The sequence below is a fragment of the Erinaceus europaeus genome, chromosome 5 (genome assembly GCF_950295315.1).
Source record: "Erinaceus europaeus chromosome 5, mEriEur2.1, whole genome shotgun sequence".
NCBI classification, from domain to species: Eukaryota; Metazoa; Chordata; class Mammalia; order Eulipotyphla; family Erinaceidae; genus Erinaceus; species Erinaceus europaeus.
In genome coordinates, this window is record NC_080166.1 from 39,515,635 (window position 1) to 39,536,566 (window position 20,932).

At 40.1% G+C, this 20,932-nt stretch overlaps 1 protein-coding gene across 1 annotated transcript in view; it reads left to right on the forward strand.

Moving 5' to 3' along the window:
• Positions 1-20,932, forward strand: part of SPEF2 (sperm flagellar 2) — a 305,327-nt gene that overhangs the window by 274,545 nt on the left and 9,850 nt on the right. The window contains exons 37-40 of the mRNA XM_060191863.1: positions 3,473-3,565; positions 7,767-7,946; positions 18,247-18,477; positions 18,694-18,816. Of these exons, the coding sequence (XP_060047846.1) occupies positions 3,473-3,565; positions 7,767-7,946; positions 18,247-18,477; positions 18,694-18,816 (627 nt within the window). The remainder of the gene's footprint in view (positions 1-3,472; positions 3,566-7,766; positions 7,947-18,246; positions 18,478-18,693; positions 18,817-20,932) is intronic.

Consider the following 20,932-nt stretch of genomic DNA (forward strand, 5'->3'; position numbering starts at 1 on the left):
TACAATTAATTTTCCCCCTCTCCTATTAATTAACTAGTGATTTATATGACTACATTTTACTAGGAGTGTACATAAACACCATTCCCACCACCAAAAGACTGTGACCCATCCCTCCCACCCACTTCCACCCCCCACTGTCCCAGGAAGCTGCATGTCTACCCCTCACCACAGGGCTTTTACTTTGGTGCCCTACTTACAATTTGGTCAGGTCCTGCTTTTAGTTTCCCTTTAAGATCTTCTTACTCAACTTCTTTTGATGAGTGGGATCATCCCATACTCATCTTTATCTTTCTGACTTAGCTCACTTAACATAAGTCCTTCTAGCTCTGACCAAGATGAATCAGAGAGGGTGGGTTCATTGTTCTTGATAGCTGCATAGTATTCCATTGTGTATACATACCACAGCTTTCTCAGCCACTCATCTGTTGTTGGGCACTTGGGTTGCTTCCAAGTTTTAGCTATTATGAATTGTGCTGCAATGAACATAGAAGTACACACCTCTTTTTGGTTGGGTGTTATGGAGTCCTTGGGGTATAACCCCAGGAGAGGAATTACTGGATCATATGGAAGGTCCATGTCTAGCCTTGTGAGAGTTTTCCAGACTGCTCTCCACAGAGGCTGTACCAATTTACATTCCCACCAGCAATGTAAAAAGGTTCCTCTGTCCCCACATCCTCTCCAGCATTTGTTGCTGCTGTCCTTTTTGATGTATGCCATTCTCACTGGAGTGAGGTGGTATCTTAGTGTTGTCTTAATTTGCATTTCTCTGACAATCAATGACCTAAAGCAGTTTTCATGTTTGTTAGCCTTTGGGATCTCCTCTGTAGTGAATGTTTTGTTCATATCCTCTGCTCATTTTTAGATGGGGTCATTTGCTTTTTTGGTGCTAAATTTGCTGAGCTCTTTATATATTTTGGTGATTAGTTTCTTGTCTGATGTATGGTATGTGAAGATCTTCTCCCATTCTGTGAGGGCTCTCTCTGTTTGTTTAATAGTTTCTTTGGATGTGCAGAAGCTTTTCAATTTGATGTAGTCCCATTGGTTTGTTTCTGCTTTAGTCTTCCTTGCAATTGGGTTTGATTCATCAAAGATGTCCTTGAGGTGTAGGTGGGAAAGTGTTTTACCAATGTTTTCCTCTAAGTTTTTGATTGTTTCTGGTCTGACATCCAGGTCTTTGTTCCATTTGGAGTTGATTTTTGTTTCTGGTGAGATAAAGTGGTTCAATTTCATTCTTCTGAATGTTTCAACCCAGTTTTCCCAGCCCCATTTATTGAAGAGAGCCTCCTTTTTCCATTTAATTCTTTGGGCCCCCTTATCAAACATTAGATGTCCATAGGTGCAGGGATTTATTTCTGGGCTTTCAATTCTGTTCCACTGGTCTGTGTGCCTATTTTTTTTTTCCAGTACCATGCTATTTTGATGATGATGGCTTTATAATATAGTTTTAGGTCTGGGAGTGTGATGCCTCCATTTCTGTTTCTTTTCCTTAAGATAGTTTTGGCAATTCTAGATGTTTTCATCTTCTAGATAAATGATTGTAGTGTTTGTTCTATTCTCTTAAAGAAGCTTGGTAGAACTCTGATGGGTATTGCGTTAAATTTGTATATGGCTCTGGGGAGATTATTAATTTCGATGATAGGACACAGATTTTTACTCCAAGTAATTTTTACCTGATGTTCAACAACAGAGATAAATGATAATACTATACAAATTATATAGTATAATATAGTTCCAAGTATAGTATAAGCAAGTCACACTGGCATTCAAAGGAGAGATCTAGGAGAACCTGCTTAGGAGTGTGATCTGAGAGAGGTCTAAATAAATGTGTAGTTTTACATGAGCAGACAAGAAGATTAAAATTACCTCAGGTAAAAAGAATGCTGTGAACAAAGGAACAAGAGTAAGTAGTGGTTCTAGAAGAGAATGGTATGAAGAGGCTGAAGTTTTGAAGAAATTGACATGTTTGCCTAGTAGAAGGTGAAATAAAGGAGAATAAAATTAAAAACAGTTCTGAGGTTACCAAAGTGGCTTTTTATGGAGGTAGTGGGGCTCTACTCCAGGTAGGCAGCTCTGGGAATGGAAGGAAGGGAGAGATGAGAGAGGCACTTCCAAAACAGAATTGAGCAGTGTGGTAACTGGTAGCAGATACTGGTTGAGAAAGAGAAATATCATTAAAAAGTCCATCAGTAAGTTCTTGAGTCAGGAATTTTGTCACTCAAAAAGGGTCTTCCAATATAAAAAATGTGAATCAGGCTGCGAGAACAGATAGTTACATGTATAGGAAATCCAGGATATAAATTAGTATCATCTTTTTCCAGCCATGACATCATCTCCCCAGACAATAACTTGGATCCACCTGCATATCAAATGTTAGGCTCAGAAAAAAGAAAAACAAAACAAAACAAAATACTAGTATAACCACGGGTCCCTTGGAATATAACTAAAACAGGCCTACTAACTATCTACAAAATGGAGACCCCCAAACTCATCATCTGAACTATTCCAGCCTTTAGGTTCATGATTGGTCAACAATTTGTTTGCTTTATATGTTAACTCTTTTTTCAGCCACCAGGTTCCAGATGCTAAGATGATGCCAACCAGACTTCCCTGGGTAGACAACTCCACCAATGTGTCCTGGAGCCCTGCTTCCCCGGAACCCTGCCCTACTAGGGAAAGAGAGAGACAGGCTGCAAGTATGGATCAGCCTGTCAATGCCCATGTTCAGCGGGGAAGCAATTACAGAAGCCAGACCTTTCACCTTCTGCACCCCATAATGACCTTGGGTCCATACTCCTAGAGGGTTAAAGAATAGGCAATCTGGGGGTCGGGCGGTGGCACAGTGGGTTAAGTGCATGTGGCAAAGCACAAGGACTGGCGTAAGGATCCCAGTTAGAGCCCCCGGCTCCCCACCTGCAGGGGAGTCGCTTCACAGGGGGTGAAGCAGGTCTGCAAGTATCTGTCTTTCTCTCCACCTCTTTGTCTTCCCCTCCTCTCTTCATTTCTCTCTGTCCTATCCAACAACGAAAAACATCAACAATGGCAATAGTAATAACCACAGCAAGGCTACAACAACAAGGGCAACAAAAGGGGGAAAAATGGCCTCCAGGAGCGGTGGATTCATGGTGCAGGCACCGAGCCCAGCAATAACCCCGGAGGGGGGAAAAAAAAAAAAGAATAGGAAAGCTATCATGGGTGGGGATAGGGTACAAATTTCTGTTGGTGGGAATTGTGTGGAGTTGTACCCCTCGTATCCTGTTTTTTATTAGTATTTCCTTTTTATAACTAAAAATTTCTAAAAAATTAGTCATGTGCATGTACAAACAAAATCCAGGACCATGATGTCTAAGCTTTATTTCATGTTCCAGCAGTCAAGCTATAGTTTGACTAATACTTTATATTATCAAATAAAAAATAAGAATTATCAGAGAATTATATCAAAATAATTGAAATGAAGCTTTAATATTTTTTATAGGTTGGCCTGTGGTTTACAGGAGATGAAGATACAAAAATTCCAGAAAATCCTCTTGAACCCCTGCCATTCAATAGGCATGAACATCTTATAGAGGTAATTACTAAGTTTATTTTTGTATTAGTGATTTAATAATTATTGACAAGATTGTGGTATAAGAAGGTCATAATTCCATATAGTTTACACCACCAGAGTTCCATAGGAAGTTTCCCTACATTGGATGTTTCACTGTTCTGTATCCCTCTGGGAGTATGAACCAAAGATCTTTATGGGGAGCAGAAGGTGCAAGGTCTGGCTTCTGTAATTGCCTCTCCTCTGGACATGAGCAATTTCTAAAACATTTAGTGCTACAACACTGATTAATTTTTTTTTGCTACTCATATAATTTATTTTTAATTCTGCTATCACCTTCCAGATTCTTTGTTGTCTCCCTAAAGTGCAGATTTGTAAGTTCTTATCTATTATGTCCTGTAGAATGCTTTCTCCCCTTCCTCTCTTTCTTCCTCTAGAAAGCCAGTAATGCATATATTACTTCTTTTTATGTTATCCTATATGTCTCTGTTGTTATTTCAGTATCTCTTAATCTCTTTTGAGATCTCTTCTTTCTTAGTTTTCTCTAATTAGTCCTCAATCTTGCTAAATCTGTTTTCTCCCTCACTTAATCTATTCCCACCACCAGAGTTCTGAATCTTCACTCTCCCCACTGCAATCCACCACAGTGTCCCTAAAGCTGTAGACATGTGTCAACCATCGTTTCTACAACACTCTGTCCACATTTATACATAGTTGCCCCTTCTTTCTCTGACTCAGTCCTCTCTTCTCCTCAAGTCACTCATAGCATCATGTGTCCCTCTCCATGTGTCCCTCTCCTTTTCTTTCTCTCTCTCTCTGGGATGGAGCTGGAGTGCAGAGTCCTCTTATCTTCATCCTGTCACTTCTCCCTCACTGGGAGTATGGATCAAGCTTGTGTGGGGGGAGCAGAAGGTAGGAGTTCTGGCTTCTGTAGCTGATTCTCCACTGACCATGGGTATTGATAGGTTGATCCATACTCCCAGCTTGTTCCTGTCTTTCCCTAGTGGACCAGAGCTCTGGAGATGTGAGGGTCCAGGACACATTGGTGAGGTCGTCTGCCCAGAGAAGTCAGGGTAGAGTCATGGTAGCATCTGTAACTTGGTGTCTGGAAGGTGGCATGACCTAAGTGGAGACAAGATGGTTAAGGAACAGGAACCAAAAAGTAGAATCAGAGCAGATGAGATTAGGGACTTTAGGGTAGAAGAAAGCTAAGAAAACCATTTTAGGCATGTTCCTGGGGGCATACAGTTATAGTAGTTTTACTTGAGTTTGGTAGCTAGCCTGAAGTTGGATGAGAATATTGTCTGAGAAAATAGTGTCAGAGTAGAGAAAAGGGCTAGAAAGTTAGATTAGAAAGTTGGAGTAGCTCCCATTCTTATAAAAAAAATTTCTATGGCTAAAACGAACTATTTGTCAGGTGATCTTTGTTATTCTTAGTTGACTGGGGAGAAGAGAAAGATGCAGCTTCTTCTACTCTGTGAGAATATCTTTATGCAACATGTTTCAGATAAAGACTAATAATCAGAATACACAAAGAACTCTGTAAACTTAGCAATAAAAAAAAAAACAAGCAACCCCATAAAAAGGATGTATATGGGATGTTCTCACTCAAGGGCAGAAGTTGAAAACAGAAAAGGGAAACACAAAGTAGAACTTGGACCTGGTCTGGTGTATTGGGGATGGTGAGAGACGGGGGGTTTTCAGGTCCTGGTGCATGAGGTGGAGGAAGACATAAGCTGGAGGAGGTGAGATTGTTTTATAGAAAATAGAAATTTTACACATGTATCAGCAAATGTATCTACTGTAAACCATTAAGCCACCCAGTTAAAAAAAAAATTGGGCAAGGACACAGATAGAAACTTCAGAGAGGAATAGATCCAAAGGGCTGGGGAGATAGCATAATGGTTCTGTAAAAGACCTTCATGCCTGAGGGTCCATGTTCCTAGGTTCAGTCCCTAGCACCATCATAAGCCACAGCTGAGCAGTGCTCTGGTGCTTCTCTTTATGTCTTTCTCTCTGTATCTCCCTTATTAAAATAAAATGAACAAAATATTTTTAAAATAAATGCAAATAAATACAATAACATGCCACTTTACGCCTGTGAGAATAACAGAAGGACAGAAACAGCAAATATTGGAGAGGGTGTGGGGGGAAAAAGGATGGGGCACTTCTGCACTGCTGGTGGAAATATAAATTGGTCCAAACTTTGTAGAAAACAGTCTGGAGTTTTCTCATAATAGTAGTAGTGGACCCACCCTATAATCTAGCAATTTGTCTCTTGGTTATTTACCCAAAGGAAACAAAAAAGCCTATCAGAAAATATCTCTGTTTACCTATGTTCATAGCAGTGCAGTTTGTAGTAGCCAAAACTTAGAAACAATCCAGATATCCAATGACAGATGAATGGCTAAGAAATTATATATAATGTGTGTGTGTGTGATGAAATACTACTCAGCTGTTAAAAATAATGAATTCATCTACTTTGTCTTATCTTGGATGGAACCTAAAGACATTACGTTAAGTGAAATAATTCAAAAAGAGAAGGACAAATAGAGAATGACTTCACTTATAGGTGGAAATTAAGAAATAAACACAGAGAAGGAACTCACAAAATAAATCTTGGACTGGTATAGTGTATGATATCAAAACTGGGTTCTGTTGCATAATTCATTGAAAATGAGAAATCATACACGTTTTAACAACTGCACGGTAAACCATTAATCTCCAAATTAAAATAATAACAATAGTAATAGTGTCAGTCTAGCACTGCTCTTGACTTATGACAGATATTCAGTAAATGCTTAAAGAAATATTGATGGAATGAACTAAAATTTGATTTTTCACTTGTTATCTATGTGTGTATCTACTTGCAACTGATCACTGTAAAAATAGCTGATAAGTATACTGGCAAAACATCTCACTTGGATAGTGCACTGCTTTGTCATAAGCATGACCCTAGCTGAGCCTGATCCCCACTGTACTGAAGGAAGCTTTAGTGTTTGGTCTCTTTCACTCCTGCCACTATGACTCTATCTAAGATAAATTAATTAAATGGATAAGTATTTTTAAAGAATCATTGGTTATAGGGTATAGACCATAGAAAGCATGATTTCTCAAAATGTAAGTCATGTGTGACAATATTAAAATTGCCTTGAAGCGTGCTGAATATGTGAAACCTTGGACCACACCTGATCCATCTTCTTAGAGAGAATATACATTTAGAATGTTCTGAGTCATTGAATGACCATGCTTGAGAGTTGGTCAAGAATATCAGTCATCTTCCCTGGACTTTTCAAGTATTTAAGTGTTTAAATATGTTGTTTTTTACAAGAACTTGGTCTCAATTTTGGGGATATTAGTTCCCCAAGTGTTAACTCTACATGTTGTCAAATGCATAAAACTATATAGAGCTGGCTATTAACCTAATCATTCAAAAGAAGAAGGAAATTTGTCAAACAAATTAATATCTAGTGGTTAGTGCACACTCTCCTTATGTCAAAATGTCAGAATTTTCACTGGAAGAAGCCACACTACATACATTAGATCTGAAGTTCAGAGCAAGATTTAAAGATCCTGATGGCTCAAATTCCAATGTAAGCATTCTGTTTCTCACTTTTTTGTACAGAAAGAGGTGTCCCAATAGTTTCATAGTAAGGAGTCAGGATTGGTCCTTGATATTGTGAAAGATAGATATTGTGCCCTTACTCTTAAGGCTCTTTTTTCCTTTCTTAAATGTTGTCCTGGGGGTCAGGTGGTAGCACAGTGGGTTAAGCGCAAGTGCAAGAACCAGCATAAGGATCGAGCCCCCGGCTCTCCACCTGCAGAGAAGTCGCTTCACAGGTGGTGAAGCAGGTTTGCAGGTGTCTGTCTTTGTCTCCCCCTCTCTGTCTTTCCCTCCTCCCTCCATTTATCTCTGTCCTATCCAACAATGACACTGATAATGACAACAATAACTACAACAACAATGGCAACATAAGGGGAAAAATCAAATTTAAAAAAGAGGAAAATATTGTCCTTACTTTATATGTTGTCCAGTTAGCATATTTTCCTCTAAATATGTTGGTAACTTTATTAGTATACTCTTCTATTTAACATTAGGATATCAAGGAATACTTATTTTCTGACTTACTGAACAAACTCTTTAGTTTGTACCACTCATCTCTTGTTATTATTAATTCAGAGTGCATGATTTTGATCTTAAGCTTAAATATTTTTTGTCTGATAGTTTTTCTTTAGGTTATTTGCTGACTACAAGAAAGATCCACCTCAACTTGATTACACCCAGATGCTGCTTTATTTTGCTTGCCATCCAGATGCTGTGGAAGGAGTCTACAGGGCCCTCAGTGTGGCCATAGGGACTCATGTCTTCCCACCAGTCAAAATTCCTACTCATCATACAGAAAAGGTAACTGCATTGCAGAAAGGGACTAGTGATATGTTTTCCATGTATGTTTCTATCTCCTTAATAGTCTCGTTCTTCCTAAGTTAACTCACATCCTCTACAGTTTAGTGTGAGGTGTTAATTAAATGTCTTCTGGGGTGTCTTCCCTGATATTGAATGACATCATGCACTTCCACTGATATGTTCCCAAAACATCTTGTGCTCTTGGCCTTTCTGATTCTGCAGAGTATGCTTCCTTATAGATTCCAAACGTCCTGTGAGAAGAGAGGGAACAACTTGCTCTGCATCCCTGAACCTACTGTATAGTCTGACACAAAGCTCAATCAATATTTCATTGAGTGCATTAATTAAATAATTAACGATCTCTGTGAATTGTGGCCTCTGTATAATCCTGTGGTCTATAAGGAAGCATAATGGTTCTATAAAAGTTTCATGCCTGAGGCTCCATATTCCTAGGTTCATCCCTCCCTCTCCTTCCCAGAGTTTTGGTACCATACACTACACCAGTCCAAGATTTGTTTATTTGGCAGTAGAAGCCAAATTTACTCCCCTGAAGGGACTCTGCCTAGTTACTACATCGTTACATCATCATCACCATCATAATCATAATAATAATCTAAGAGGATAATATTCCAAACATATAAGGAACACAGAATAAAGGAGAGATTAACATATAGTTTGTTCATAAATATAAGAAAATTGTTTATATCTTTTCTTCCCAACCTCTTTGCTTTAACTAGCCTGAGAAAGTCCAAGGCTTCTCCAGAATCTAAGGGCCATTTCACTGCCAGATCATTTGTGAAGCTTCTCTTATACCCAAGAGAAAGACTTGAGTTAGGGTCAGGTGATGACACACCTAGTTGAGTGCACATATCTCAACATGCAAGGACCTAGGTTCAATCCTCCAGTCCCCACCTACAGGAGGAAAGCTTTATAATTGCCAAAGTAATGTTGCAGGTGTCTCCCCCCCTCTTCCTCTCTATTTCTCCCTTCCCTCTCAAGTTCTGGCTATCTCTAATAAAGATAACAAAATATTAATAGAGAGAAGGGGGAGAGAAAGACCGAGCCCTCCCTACCCTGATATACCTTGGTTTGTATCTTCTCTGGCAGGGCTAAGCACTATCACATACCTGTTTCCATTTATCCAACAAATATTTATTCCGAACCTTTGTGTTTTGAGAACCACACTTGACTTGGGCATGAATTGTTAAGCAAAATACTAGTGCAACAGAACTGACAATTAAAACACTAAGTAAAACACAGATTACATGAAATGGCAATACATTCTACAAGAAAATAAAAATATGAGCAAAATAAAGGAAATGGGGTGGGAGTCACAATGTCAGGTCACAGAAGATTGCTCTCTGAAGAGTTATTTAAGCAGTGACATGCAGAAGGTGAGAGGGAAAATTTCACAGACGTACTGGGCAGGTGATTTTAAGATAAAGCAACAGTAAAGGAAAACATGTAACATTGAGGGCTTGAGGTATGCTGGTAGATTCCAAGGAATAGCATGCCAGTCATTTTAGTTGGGAAGGAATATGATAAAGTAAAGAAGAAAGGAGAGTGGGAGAATAGACTCAAGGAGCAGTGGTCAGTCAGGTCTTGACTTTGAGATTGCCAAGAGGCTGGATAACAAGTCATTGGAGCAAGTGTATTTTACTTAAACTGTATGAGCATCTTTCCACTGCTGTATGGAAAGCAGACTGGGGGTTAGGGACAAAAAAAAAGAATAAATAGAACTAGTAATTTGGACATGGATTTGTTTATATATTATATCTTACTGTCAAGATTTCTTCCTTCTCCTCTTTTTCCTCCTCCTCTTCCTCTTCCACCTCCTCTTCTTCCTCTTTACCTTCTCCATCTCCTCCTCGTCGTCTTCTTTTTCTTCTCCTCCTCCTCCATTTTTCCATCACCGGGACTTGACATCTCCAAGCCAATATGGTGTACTGATAGAAAGAGAGAAAGGGAAAGAAAACACCATGCTAAATCTTCCTCTAATATTATGAGTGCCAATCTCAGATCTGACATGATTGTGTACATGACAAAACAGGCACGCATCCCACGTGAGAGATCTTTCTGGCTTCTGCCAAGTTTCTTCTACCTTGAGTTAGGGGATAGTGCATTACCCATTTTTATGCTCTCTAAATTAGCATCTGAATAGAATATGGTCAGAAAGAAGGGAAGAAATAAGACTTGGTCTTCCAGGCAGATAGGCGGGCAGACATTCCAGGCAGAGGCAGTAGTAAGACCCAGAAGACTGCAATGATGCTGAAAGACGAGGAAAAACAAAGTGTGTACTAGAGTTGTTGCCATAGCAACAGACAGTTGCCTAGCTATGAAACAATCAAGTCTGCTAGCATAAGAAGAGGAAGCATCCCTCTGTCCTTGGAGTACTCTTTCATGTAAAAGAATGTCCTTATTCAGAAAACAACACCCCCTAGGTGCTATTTTCAAAAGCTCTTTTAAAAGACCAGGGCACAGTCTAGGGTACTGCACAAGGAATAATCCACAGGTATGAAACAGCATGAGGGGGGATGAGGATGGATAATATTGATGAGATACAGATCTGCCACACCACACTGGCAGACATATTTTTGATTTGGAGTGACCCTGTGAGCTTTTTGAATACAAAATCTTCCTACTTCTCTCATTCTTTCTTCAACCCTGTTCCCACATTTCAGCCTGTTGTTAATGTTCGGAGGCGTCAGCAGGCCAGGCTAGCGTTGCGGTGGTAGACAGAGACTCGTGGACACACGGCTGGGCTGAGAAGCTGCAGTTTAATCTTTATTCACGAACGGGCAAATCAACACACCATGTGCTTCTCAATCATTCTCCCTCTGCCGCTGCTGCTGGGACACTGCATGTCCTTAGCCTACGGGGCAGGGAGAAAGAGGGGCACGAAACTAGAAAGGACCAAACCATTTCTCTCAGAGGTAGGGGGAAGGGGGCCAAACCAACACGAAGAATACCAACATATTTCCCCTTTTCTTTCTTTTTTTTTAAATTTTTTTAATTTTATTTATTCCCTTTTGTTGCCCTTGTTGTTTTATTGTTGTAGTTATTATTGTTGTTGTCATCGTTGTTGGATAGGACAGAGAGAAATGGAGAGAGGAGGGGAAGACAGAGAGGAGGAGAGAAAGACAGCCACCTGCAGACCTGCTTCACCGCCTGTGAAGTGACTCCCCTGCAGGTGGGGAGCCGGGGCTCGAACCGGGATCCTTATGCCGGTCCTTGTGCTTTGCGCCACCTGCGCTTAACCTGGTGCGCTACAGCCCGACTCCCCCCCCCCCTTTTCTTTTTAACTAAATGACCATAGTATCAGGGGTGTGGGGTGAACAGAAACCTATATCGTACAGGCATTTTCAAAAAAAAAGAAACTGGCACAAACATGGAGAAACATGTAAGCGAGTAACAAGAACCAGTGTGCTGCCAAGGGAAGGCCTGAGGGGGCCATTTTTTGCCTCTGTAGGCAAAACTTTATCAGCTTAAAAAAAAACATTTCCTGCCTCTGGGGGGCATACTTGCCTCGACAGGCATTTTCTAGCATGGGGGAAGGGTGAGGCCTAGAGTCCCAAGGCATGGCTGCAATCAGTCTTTGAGAAACTCAGCAGCATAAGGGAAGCTGCTAGTTTTGTGCAAAGTGTCCGGGGTGTACCAGTGAGTCCGATAGAAGTCCAAAGCAGATGTCCACCAAAGAATTGCCAAGGGGTGAATTGTTGTACGTCTGTCTCAATGGGGAATGTCAGCCATCAGAATTCTGCTTTTCTGTAGAGAACTTGACAGCTGCAATTCACTTACTTATGAAACAAAACTTGTAGCAGGTTAGAAGTTTACCACAATTGATAGCTATCACAATTGGAAGTCTTTTTTAGAATGATTTTAAGGTTGTTTAAAGTTTAAACAATAGAATGTGAAAAGGTAGACATAAGAATCAAGGAAAGAAAACCTCAGGCATGAGAATCATTAGCATAGCCATTGTGTAATCTACCATTTCTAATAGAGAAGGTAATCGAGAGTTTTACATATCAACAAATCTAATTAACATTTTGTTACACCCATTTAAGATGGAGACACACCCTAGGTGTGCACAGGTTTTGTTTAGACCAACTGGGTTAAAATATATTGATATTTAAACTAATTTTTACCTCAGACTTTAAATGTAAGTTAATTTTATCTTTATGGGAATTACATTGAAAACCTTTTTCCTTTAACTCTGTCTGGTAAGAATATAGCCTTAAAGTTATATTTTTAACCTTAAAGTTAATGTTACCAAACTTTAAACACACACGTAAACATGGTCTTTAATACACAAGGAGAGAAACCTTTGTTATGAAGACATGTCATTTTAAACACGAATTTAGATCTGTACTGTCTTAGTTGTTGAGGGGGGTCACCATCCAGAGGTGGCTTCCCGCGCAGCTCCATTCCCGCGCAGCTCCACTTCTAGGAATTGTAGGTTGCGATCTCTGGATGAATCTCTGCATGTTCTAGCTTGTCTGCCTTCAGACCCAAGCTGGAGATCTCGGCCAGGGGGCCCAGTTTCGGCAGGGAGCCCGCAGTCTCCGGGTGGTCCGGGATTTGTCTTCATAGCAGGAGGGCGGGCAGGCCAGCCATGTAGAAGGCACGGGCCAAGGTGCCCCGGGGTGGCAGCCATGATAGGCTGCCGTGGCCCTGCCCAATGGCCCTGCCATGTCGGCCAAGCAGCGTGGAGGGAGCTGGTGCCCAATGCCTTGCGCCACGTGGTGGAAAGCCGGATCCTGCAGGCTGGCGTTGGGCTCCTGCGGGCTGGTGTTGGGCAGAAACCACAGAGTGGTCCAGAGATAAATGTTCCAGAAACAGTGAAACAGTCTCGTGAAGAAAGGGCAGAGGCCTTTGGAGATCTCTTCACAAGCAGAAGAGAAGGCCATAGTACATAGGTAGCCAAATTGTCTTCACTTATCTGAGAGATGTGCAGGTCTGGTCCACGTGGGCGCCATTTGTTGTAAAAGTTTGGGGGCTCCAGCTGGCCGGGCTAGCTTTGCGGCAGCAGACAGAGATGACCAGAGACACACAGCTGGGCAGAGAAGCTTTATTCACGAACGGGCAAGTCACCACACCATGTGCTTCCCCATGTTTTTCCTTCCTCCGCTCCTGCTGCTGGGACTCTGCATGTCCTTAGAAAATGGGGCGGGGAGAAAGAGGGGCGCAAAACTAGAAAGGACCAAACCATTTCTCTCAGAGGTAGGGGGAAGGGGGCAAACCAACACAAAGAATACCAACATCAGCCTCTAATTATGCAGCATCATTTCTGTACCCTTTCCAAGTGTGTTTTAGTTTCCTGGGCAACCTCATCCCAGGAAGTCATAATGAGCCTGCTCAGAAATCACACCTCCAGCAGAATCCATATTTTCCCAAGACATTTAATCACATTTCTGGCTAAGCTTTCTATACAAACAAATGTAAGTCTCTGGGATATTTCATTCTTCTTTACTTGATTGCTGCTGCTTGTGTTTTATAATGTGGTGCTGGCCTGTTTAAGATCCAGAGTTTCTTAGGAACTTTGAAAGAAGCTCAGCAGCAAAGCATTCAAGAGTAACAAATTGGCCCTAGTAAAGTTTTGAATTGATATTTGGGGACAATGGTTCATTCTTGTCTGAGTGTTATCGATGTTGGAATTCAATAAATTGTAAACTTGGACTGCTCACATTCTGTAAGTTTTATTAAAGATTCTTAGCAAACTATGTACAGCCCTGAAGGTTGAGACATACATTTTATTTCCTTTCTGTTCATAGACCCTTGCCTACATTAGTCCCAAATACTGACTTTCTATTCTGCCAACAGTGGCATTGAATAAATTGGATGATAGAATGCATGATCAGGCACTACTCCAGGGAGTTGAGGACTGGTTGCCCATGTTAGCAGAGTGTAACAGTGTTTGTCAGTACCACAGTCTGTCCCATAGTTTAGATGACAATATGAATCACACAGAAATTTTATGTCATTAGTAATTTTTCATTCAGAAGAACTGGCTTGTCTTCAAACTGGCATCACTGGTTTGACTCATATACTCATCCTCCACATTGCGGTGCTTCAGAGATGCCAGTGGGAGAGTACCTTCTCTCTATCTCCATGATGTTCTTCTCACAAATACTAAATGATTCACTCTCCTGGGAATTGACTAAGTAAAGTTAAAAAGCATCCAGTAATATGTAGTTGCCATGACTATTTTCATTGAAAATGGAGAAAAGGCTGAAGAGAGAGTTTATAAATGATGCACATATTTATACATAGATGAGCATCTAGTTAAGTACAAAATGATAAAGCATATCATCTCTCCTTCCTTCCTTCCATCACCCTCTAGCCTTCTCTCCCTCTCTCTCCTTTCTTCTATCAGGCTAATTTTTCCATTTGTTTATGAATATAGAAATTCAGCTGAAGTAAGATGAGTACACTGCCTATAGTCCTTATAGACTGCTTACAGAAACTTATATCTACCAGAGACTTAATTTTGGCTATGTTACAATCATTTTACATATGGAATTAGTGTAACTACTCACAACAAGTTTGCATGATTTATAATATTTTTTGCTGAATTTAATATTTATAGACTTTGGCACATTCTTTTAAAAATATTTTATTATTTAGTGGTTAGAGAGAGAGACATAAATTAAGAGAAGAAAAGGAGATAGAGAGGGAGGAAAGACACCTGCGGCACTGCTTTGCCACTCATGAAACTTCTCCATTGTAGATAGGGACTAGGGTTTAGACTGAGGTCCTTGCATAAAGCAACATGTGAGCTCAGCCAGGTAGAACTCTTAATTGTAAGCCTAAGTTAGTTTTTTTGCCTTAGTTAGATAAAAGATAATGATCATTCAGGTATTTTTTATACAGATTCAGTTAGCATCCTAAAGACACCCAACATATGGAAACTGATAAATTATAGTTACTTCATCACTAGAAACCTAAATGTATGCACATATGCAAACATATTTATTACTATAAACACAATGAATACAAATCTACTATAAAAATTTGAAAAGCACAAAATGATAATTTAAATCATATGCTCCATGAACCAGAAGTAATCACTGCTTTGTTGTATCTTTCTTTTTTAATTAGTAAATATAGATGTAGGGATAGGACAGTAGCACATCTGGTTGAGTATATATATTCAATGCACAAGGGCCCAGACTCAACCCTCCCACCCTCACCTGCAAGGAAGAAGCCTCATGAGTGGTGAAGCAGTCCTGCAGGCATCTTTCTTTCTCTCTTCCCATGTCTTCCCATCTCTCTCTCTCTCTCTCTCTCTCTCTCTCTCTCTCTTCTATCAAATAAATAAAGTTAAGGAAATAAATATAATTGTATAAGAAAATGAAGATCCTGGGGTACTCAACATGTTGTATAATATTTTATTCATGGATTTGTTCTATATGTTTTCTGCTGTCACTAGAAATTCTTCTAGACCATAGAATTCACAACAGTATGATATCCACCACATAAATATACTGTAATTTATGTCACTACTTCTTTTCCTTTTGGAATTATGCATTTTTGTTTTTTCTACAAGTAACATTGAATGAACATCTATATACAAAAATCTTTGTGTACATAAATATTTCTTCAGAATCTATCCCTGGATCTATAAATATTGCCCACGGGGTAAGTATATTTTAAAAATTTTAGTACAAGAGGAATTACTTCAAAATCACTTATTTCTTTACCATTTTCAAAATTCCTGAGTCTGAGCTTAAAGTACCTGGCCAATTTACAAAGGACAACAAAGAAAATCCTCACCTATGTTTCCATATTCAATCTTCTTCTTCCTTTTAGCTTCTGAATATTTAATAGGGTTCAACCACTAGTAGCTAATGTTTATAGTAATAAATATGTTTGCATATGTGCATACATTTAGGTTTCTAGTGATTAGGGAACTATAATTTATGAATTGCCATATGACAATGGGTGTTTTTAGAATGCTAACTGAATAAATATAAAAGAATACCATTAGCATCTTAGAATCTATAAACTTGGGAACTTAACTTCTACAACCTCTCAACTGCAGACACTTTCCAAAACAAACCCTGTTTAAAATCTTCATGCCTATGTAAGTGTATGACATCAGTCATATTTATTAATTCTAGTCTTTGAGGAATAAGATGTTCCTGATATGTAGAAAAGTAAGGCATACATGGAGATGAAGGAAACACCTGCCACGATGAGGCCTCTGAAAATTACCAAATGAACCAGTGTTGCTGAGGACTTATTCTGATGCAGTCTCCGCCCCCAGGTTTTTCTATGCCCCGCTAAATCCTAGAGTGCCCCCTTTCAACCAATCCTGGCTCCGCCCCCAGGTTTTCCTATGCCTCGCTAAATCCTAGAGTGCCCCCTTTCAACCAATCCTGGCCCTACACGTCACCCCTGGTTGTCGCCCAATAAAAAGCCCCCTCACCCCTCCCCTCGCTCTCTCTGGGCTCTCGGCTCTCCCTCTCTGAGGTCTCGCTCCCTGCTCTCCCCCCGTGGTCGGCCATTGCTGGCTGGCTCCACGTGGTCTGAACCAAACCTCCCCCCCATCCTATAATAAAGATCTGTGTACCCCTTTGCTCTGGACGTCCGCTCTCTTCTCCGCGGTGCAGCCCGACACCAGACCACCTCAACAACAAACCAGTCTAAGATTTTAATATCATTTCCAGTGCAATTAGCAGGTTCTTTTCTTATCTTCTTTTAAATTTATTTTTTATTTAAGAAAGGAAAAATTAACAAAACCATAGGGTATGAGGGGGACAACTCCACACAATTCCCACCACCCAAGCTCCATATCCCATCCCCTCCCCTGATAGCTTTCCCATTCTCTATCCCTCTGGGAGCATGGACCCAGGATTGTTGTGGGTTGCAGAAGGTGGAAGGCCTGGCTTCTGTAATTTCTTCCCCACTGAACATGGACGTTGACTGGTCGGTCCATACTCCCAGTCTGCCTCTTTCTTTCCCTAGTAGGAAGGGTCTCTGGGGAAGCAGAGCTCCAGGACACATTGGTGGGGTCTTCAGTCCAGGGAAGCCTGGCCAGCATCCTGATGGCATCTGGAACCTGGTGGCTGAAAAGAGAGTTAACATACAAAGCCAAAAAAATTGTTGAGCAATCATGGACCCAAAGCCTGGAATAGTGGAGAGGAAGTATTTTTTGGGGGGGTACTCACTGCAAATTCTAGTGTACTTCTGCTTTCAGGTATATATTTTGCACTAGTTTATGGATACTTGTGAACATATGCTCTCTCTCATAGAACCTGGTCTATATCTAGGTTTTGGGACTTTGTTAGAAAGTGAACCACCTGGGATGGAATTAGAGAATACTATGAAAGGAAAGGTCTCACCCGAGTAATGAAGCTGAAGGGTTGTCATTCCACACCTGTAGTCTCTGGACACAGTCTGAGTTGAAGCTTGTTGAGGTGGCAATCGTTGCGTTGATTAGGTTGCGATCGGCAGATGCAATATCATTTGATATGGATTGGGAGAGGCATACAGGAAATTGGGCCCTATCCAAAGGTTCCAGTACTGGGGGAAATATAGGCTCTATAGTGGAGATGTGAGGTTCCTGATGTCTTAGGGTTCAAAAAGACAATCGATAGTTAATGTTACCATCACATTATTTGGTAATTGGGTTAACTTTGAAAAGTCCTTTTGTTAGGGTTTGCTGAATAGTACCCAGTATCTTATATAGCGGTGCCACTGGTTACTTCTGATCTACTTGGTCTAGGCTTTTGAGAGAATCCACGTATCAGATACACAGCCTATGTATTAAAAAGACTCAGTCTCTGTTTTAAAAACTTCAAGACACACAATTAATTTCCCCCCTCATATTAATTAAGTATTGATTTATATGACTACACTTCACTAAGAGTGTACATAAACACTATTCCCACCACCAAAAGACTGTGTCCCATACCACCTGGAAGCAACCCAGGTTCCCAACAACAGATGAGTGGCTGAGAAAGCTGTGGTATATATCCACAATGGAATACTATGCAGCTACTAAGAACAATGAACTCAACTTCTCTGACCCATCTTGGACAGAGCTAGAAGGAATTATGGTACGTGAGCTAAGTCAGAAAGATAAAGATGAGTATGGGATGATCCCACGCATCAACAGAAGTTGAGAAAGAAGATCTGAAAGGGAAGCAGGTTCTTTTCTAGACTTTGATTAGCTACACTGTGACAGCCATTATCATTCTATCACATATCATGTGTATGACAACATTGGTCTTTTTAAAATGTCTCTTATTGGAAACATTTTAGTCTGTCTTCATGTTCTTTATATTTAATTTTGTAGGCACACTCTTCTACTGATATGACTCCATCTGAAGAATATCCCGAAGCTGCAGTAAAGACAAGTGAGGAAAGGGGATTAGAGGAGAGAAAAGGAGAAAAGGAAGTAGAAATAGCTGAAAATGCAAACACTGGAAAGATTTCCATGGAAACACTACTTAAAGTATTTCGAGGGGGAAATGAAGACTCTAGCAGATTTTCTGTACACCTAAAGACAGACAACATTTATTCAGAGGTTGGTCAAATTATTTTGTTAAAGAGGCAAGGTTGTACATAAGAAAAGTTGTCCTTTTTGTTAAACAGACAGGTTGTACATAAGAAAAATCTTTTCACTGAATTGTTCTCATGATGTGTCATTGAACAGAAATTATGGTAAATTCTCTTAGTATTAAAACCTTTTTTTTTAACATGGACAGGATTATTATGTTAATTACTTTTTTTCTTTTTGAAGAGCTTTGTAAAAGTATTTAAGGACCTTGGTGCCAAGAATCTGGAACCACTTGAAGTTGCTGTTCTTTTGAAGCATCCTTTCATCAAAGATCTAATTTCAAGTTATTCAGAATATAAAATTCCTGTGAGTATTACACAAAGGCGTCGTAGTTCAACTAAGGATCTGGTGGAATATTTTCTATTGTAGAGAAGAAGCTGGATTATCACTAGGTTGTAGGATGTAAAGCTGGTAATAGCATTAGGCCAGAATGACCAACAAGGTTAGACACACTAGAGGTAGCTATCAGAGGTATGGATATTATTTCTAGTATATGGATAAGATTACTAGTACTTCAGCAGGACTGTAGGGTTACTATGGATCATGGCTGACTGTTAAAGTTGGCTGGGTAGCCAACTGCATCATTACAGCCATGTAATAATAGTAGTTTATGACTGAATAGTATCAAAATGAATTCTTTCTTGTTAAAGGGAATTATTGACTCCTAGACAATAGTTGAAATATCCATCATACTGGAATTATGGTGTACTTTCGGGGTATCTCTCTCTCTCTCCAGCAGGGTGATCTCCTGGGGAAAGGTAATGGGCTGGTTCTTTCTCGCTCATGACAGGGGTGACACGAAGTAAAAGACACCAGGGGACTCTTAGCATGCCAAGAATCTGAGTCCTAGAATCCCAGAATCTATAGAATCCATTTATTAGCAAAGTGGACATGAGTTAAATAGAAAAGCAATGGAGGTAATTATTGTTGTAATATGTCAGAAATTATAGGTCTCTTAACAGTCAGCATGCCCCTAAGGTAGGGGGCTGGTATGACAGGAATTGATGAGATACAAGACAGTTATTCTCCATGACACAAGCAACTTGGGGTGGTTCTCCCTAAGCTCTATCAGGCTTACACATGTTCCCAACAGTGTATATTATCTATGTAGTGCTATAGGGAAACAGTATTGAAGATGAACCAACTGAGGACAAAACCCAGATAGACTTGACTAGTGCAGCAGGAGAAAGGAAGAACTGCACTTCATAGATCATAGTTTCTAAGCAAGTCTAAGTCTCAACCACAAGTGTTGAGTGTGCATCTACATCGTCATACCAAGGTGTCTGATAGTGGGAGTTAAAGAACTTAGAAAAGTCTTCTTTTCAGAGCATGCCAAATTGTTTAACCCCCTTCACTTTAACAATCTTCTAATGCCAACATTCTGATGTTGATCCAAGGTAACCCTGTATCTGACAAGCTACTGGTAGTACTATGTACCAGTTCAACAGCATGAAGTCTTTCTAGCTGGTTCCTGCCTGTTTAAATGGACTATGAATGGTTTTCTGAATCTAAGATAAAGGAAGGCACTTTCATTCTAATGAAATGCAGATGGTTTAAAATTCTTTTTCCTGACTTCTCTGTGATAATGTCCTATGTCCCAAAATAAGATGGCCCAGACTTGCATATTTTGTTGTCAGTTTGTTAAAAATATGTCAATAATTTAAGAGATAATACAATACTACTTATTTTGACAATAATTGAAATTGATTTCTAATAAGCTACTAGACACTCCGCACACCCAGTAGTGAAGTATGATTATAACATTTAAGATCACAGACTCTTGAAATCAGAATCATGGAACTGAGTCATGGGCTTTCCACTAGCAATTTATCAATGATATTAAGTTTTTCTTGATTTTGACTACCCATTAATTAGACTAACGAACCACACTTATGGTGAAGATTAAGTTAAATAATGCATCTGAAACATTTAGTATGGTATCTTAGACACAGAATGATATGCAGAAAAGATGACTAGTACAATTAACATTCAATATGAAGCACTTTCTACAGAGGCCAGAAGTTAAAATTCCATTTCAGAGGACTTCTGGAGACAGGGCTACAGAGTAGCAGCTGCTCCCTTTCTCTCCTCTCCTCTCCTCTCCTCTCCTCTCCTCTCCTCTCCTCTCCTCTCCTCTCCTCTCCTCTCCTCTCCTGTGTCAACTAGGAATATCCAAGGAGACCAGCAAATCACCAAAGCATCCAGAGACCACAACTCTGCCCAGACCTCCAGCTCTGCCCAGTTGAGAAATTTCTATAAAGAACAAGAAATATCAAAGATCACCTGAGGCTGCAACAAGACTAGACTGGGACTACATTGGGAACTCACTAAGTCACCGGTGAGTGAAACACGTGTGGCTCATAGACAGAGAGAAGCCTAACAAGAGATTCCTGGGGCTAAAGCTTATATCTACTCCCAAGTG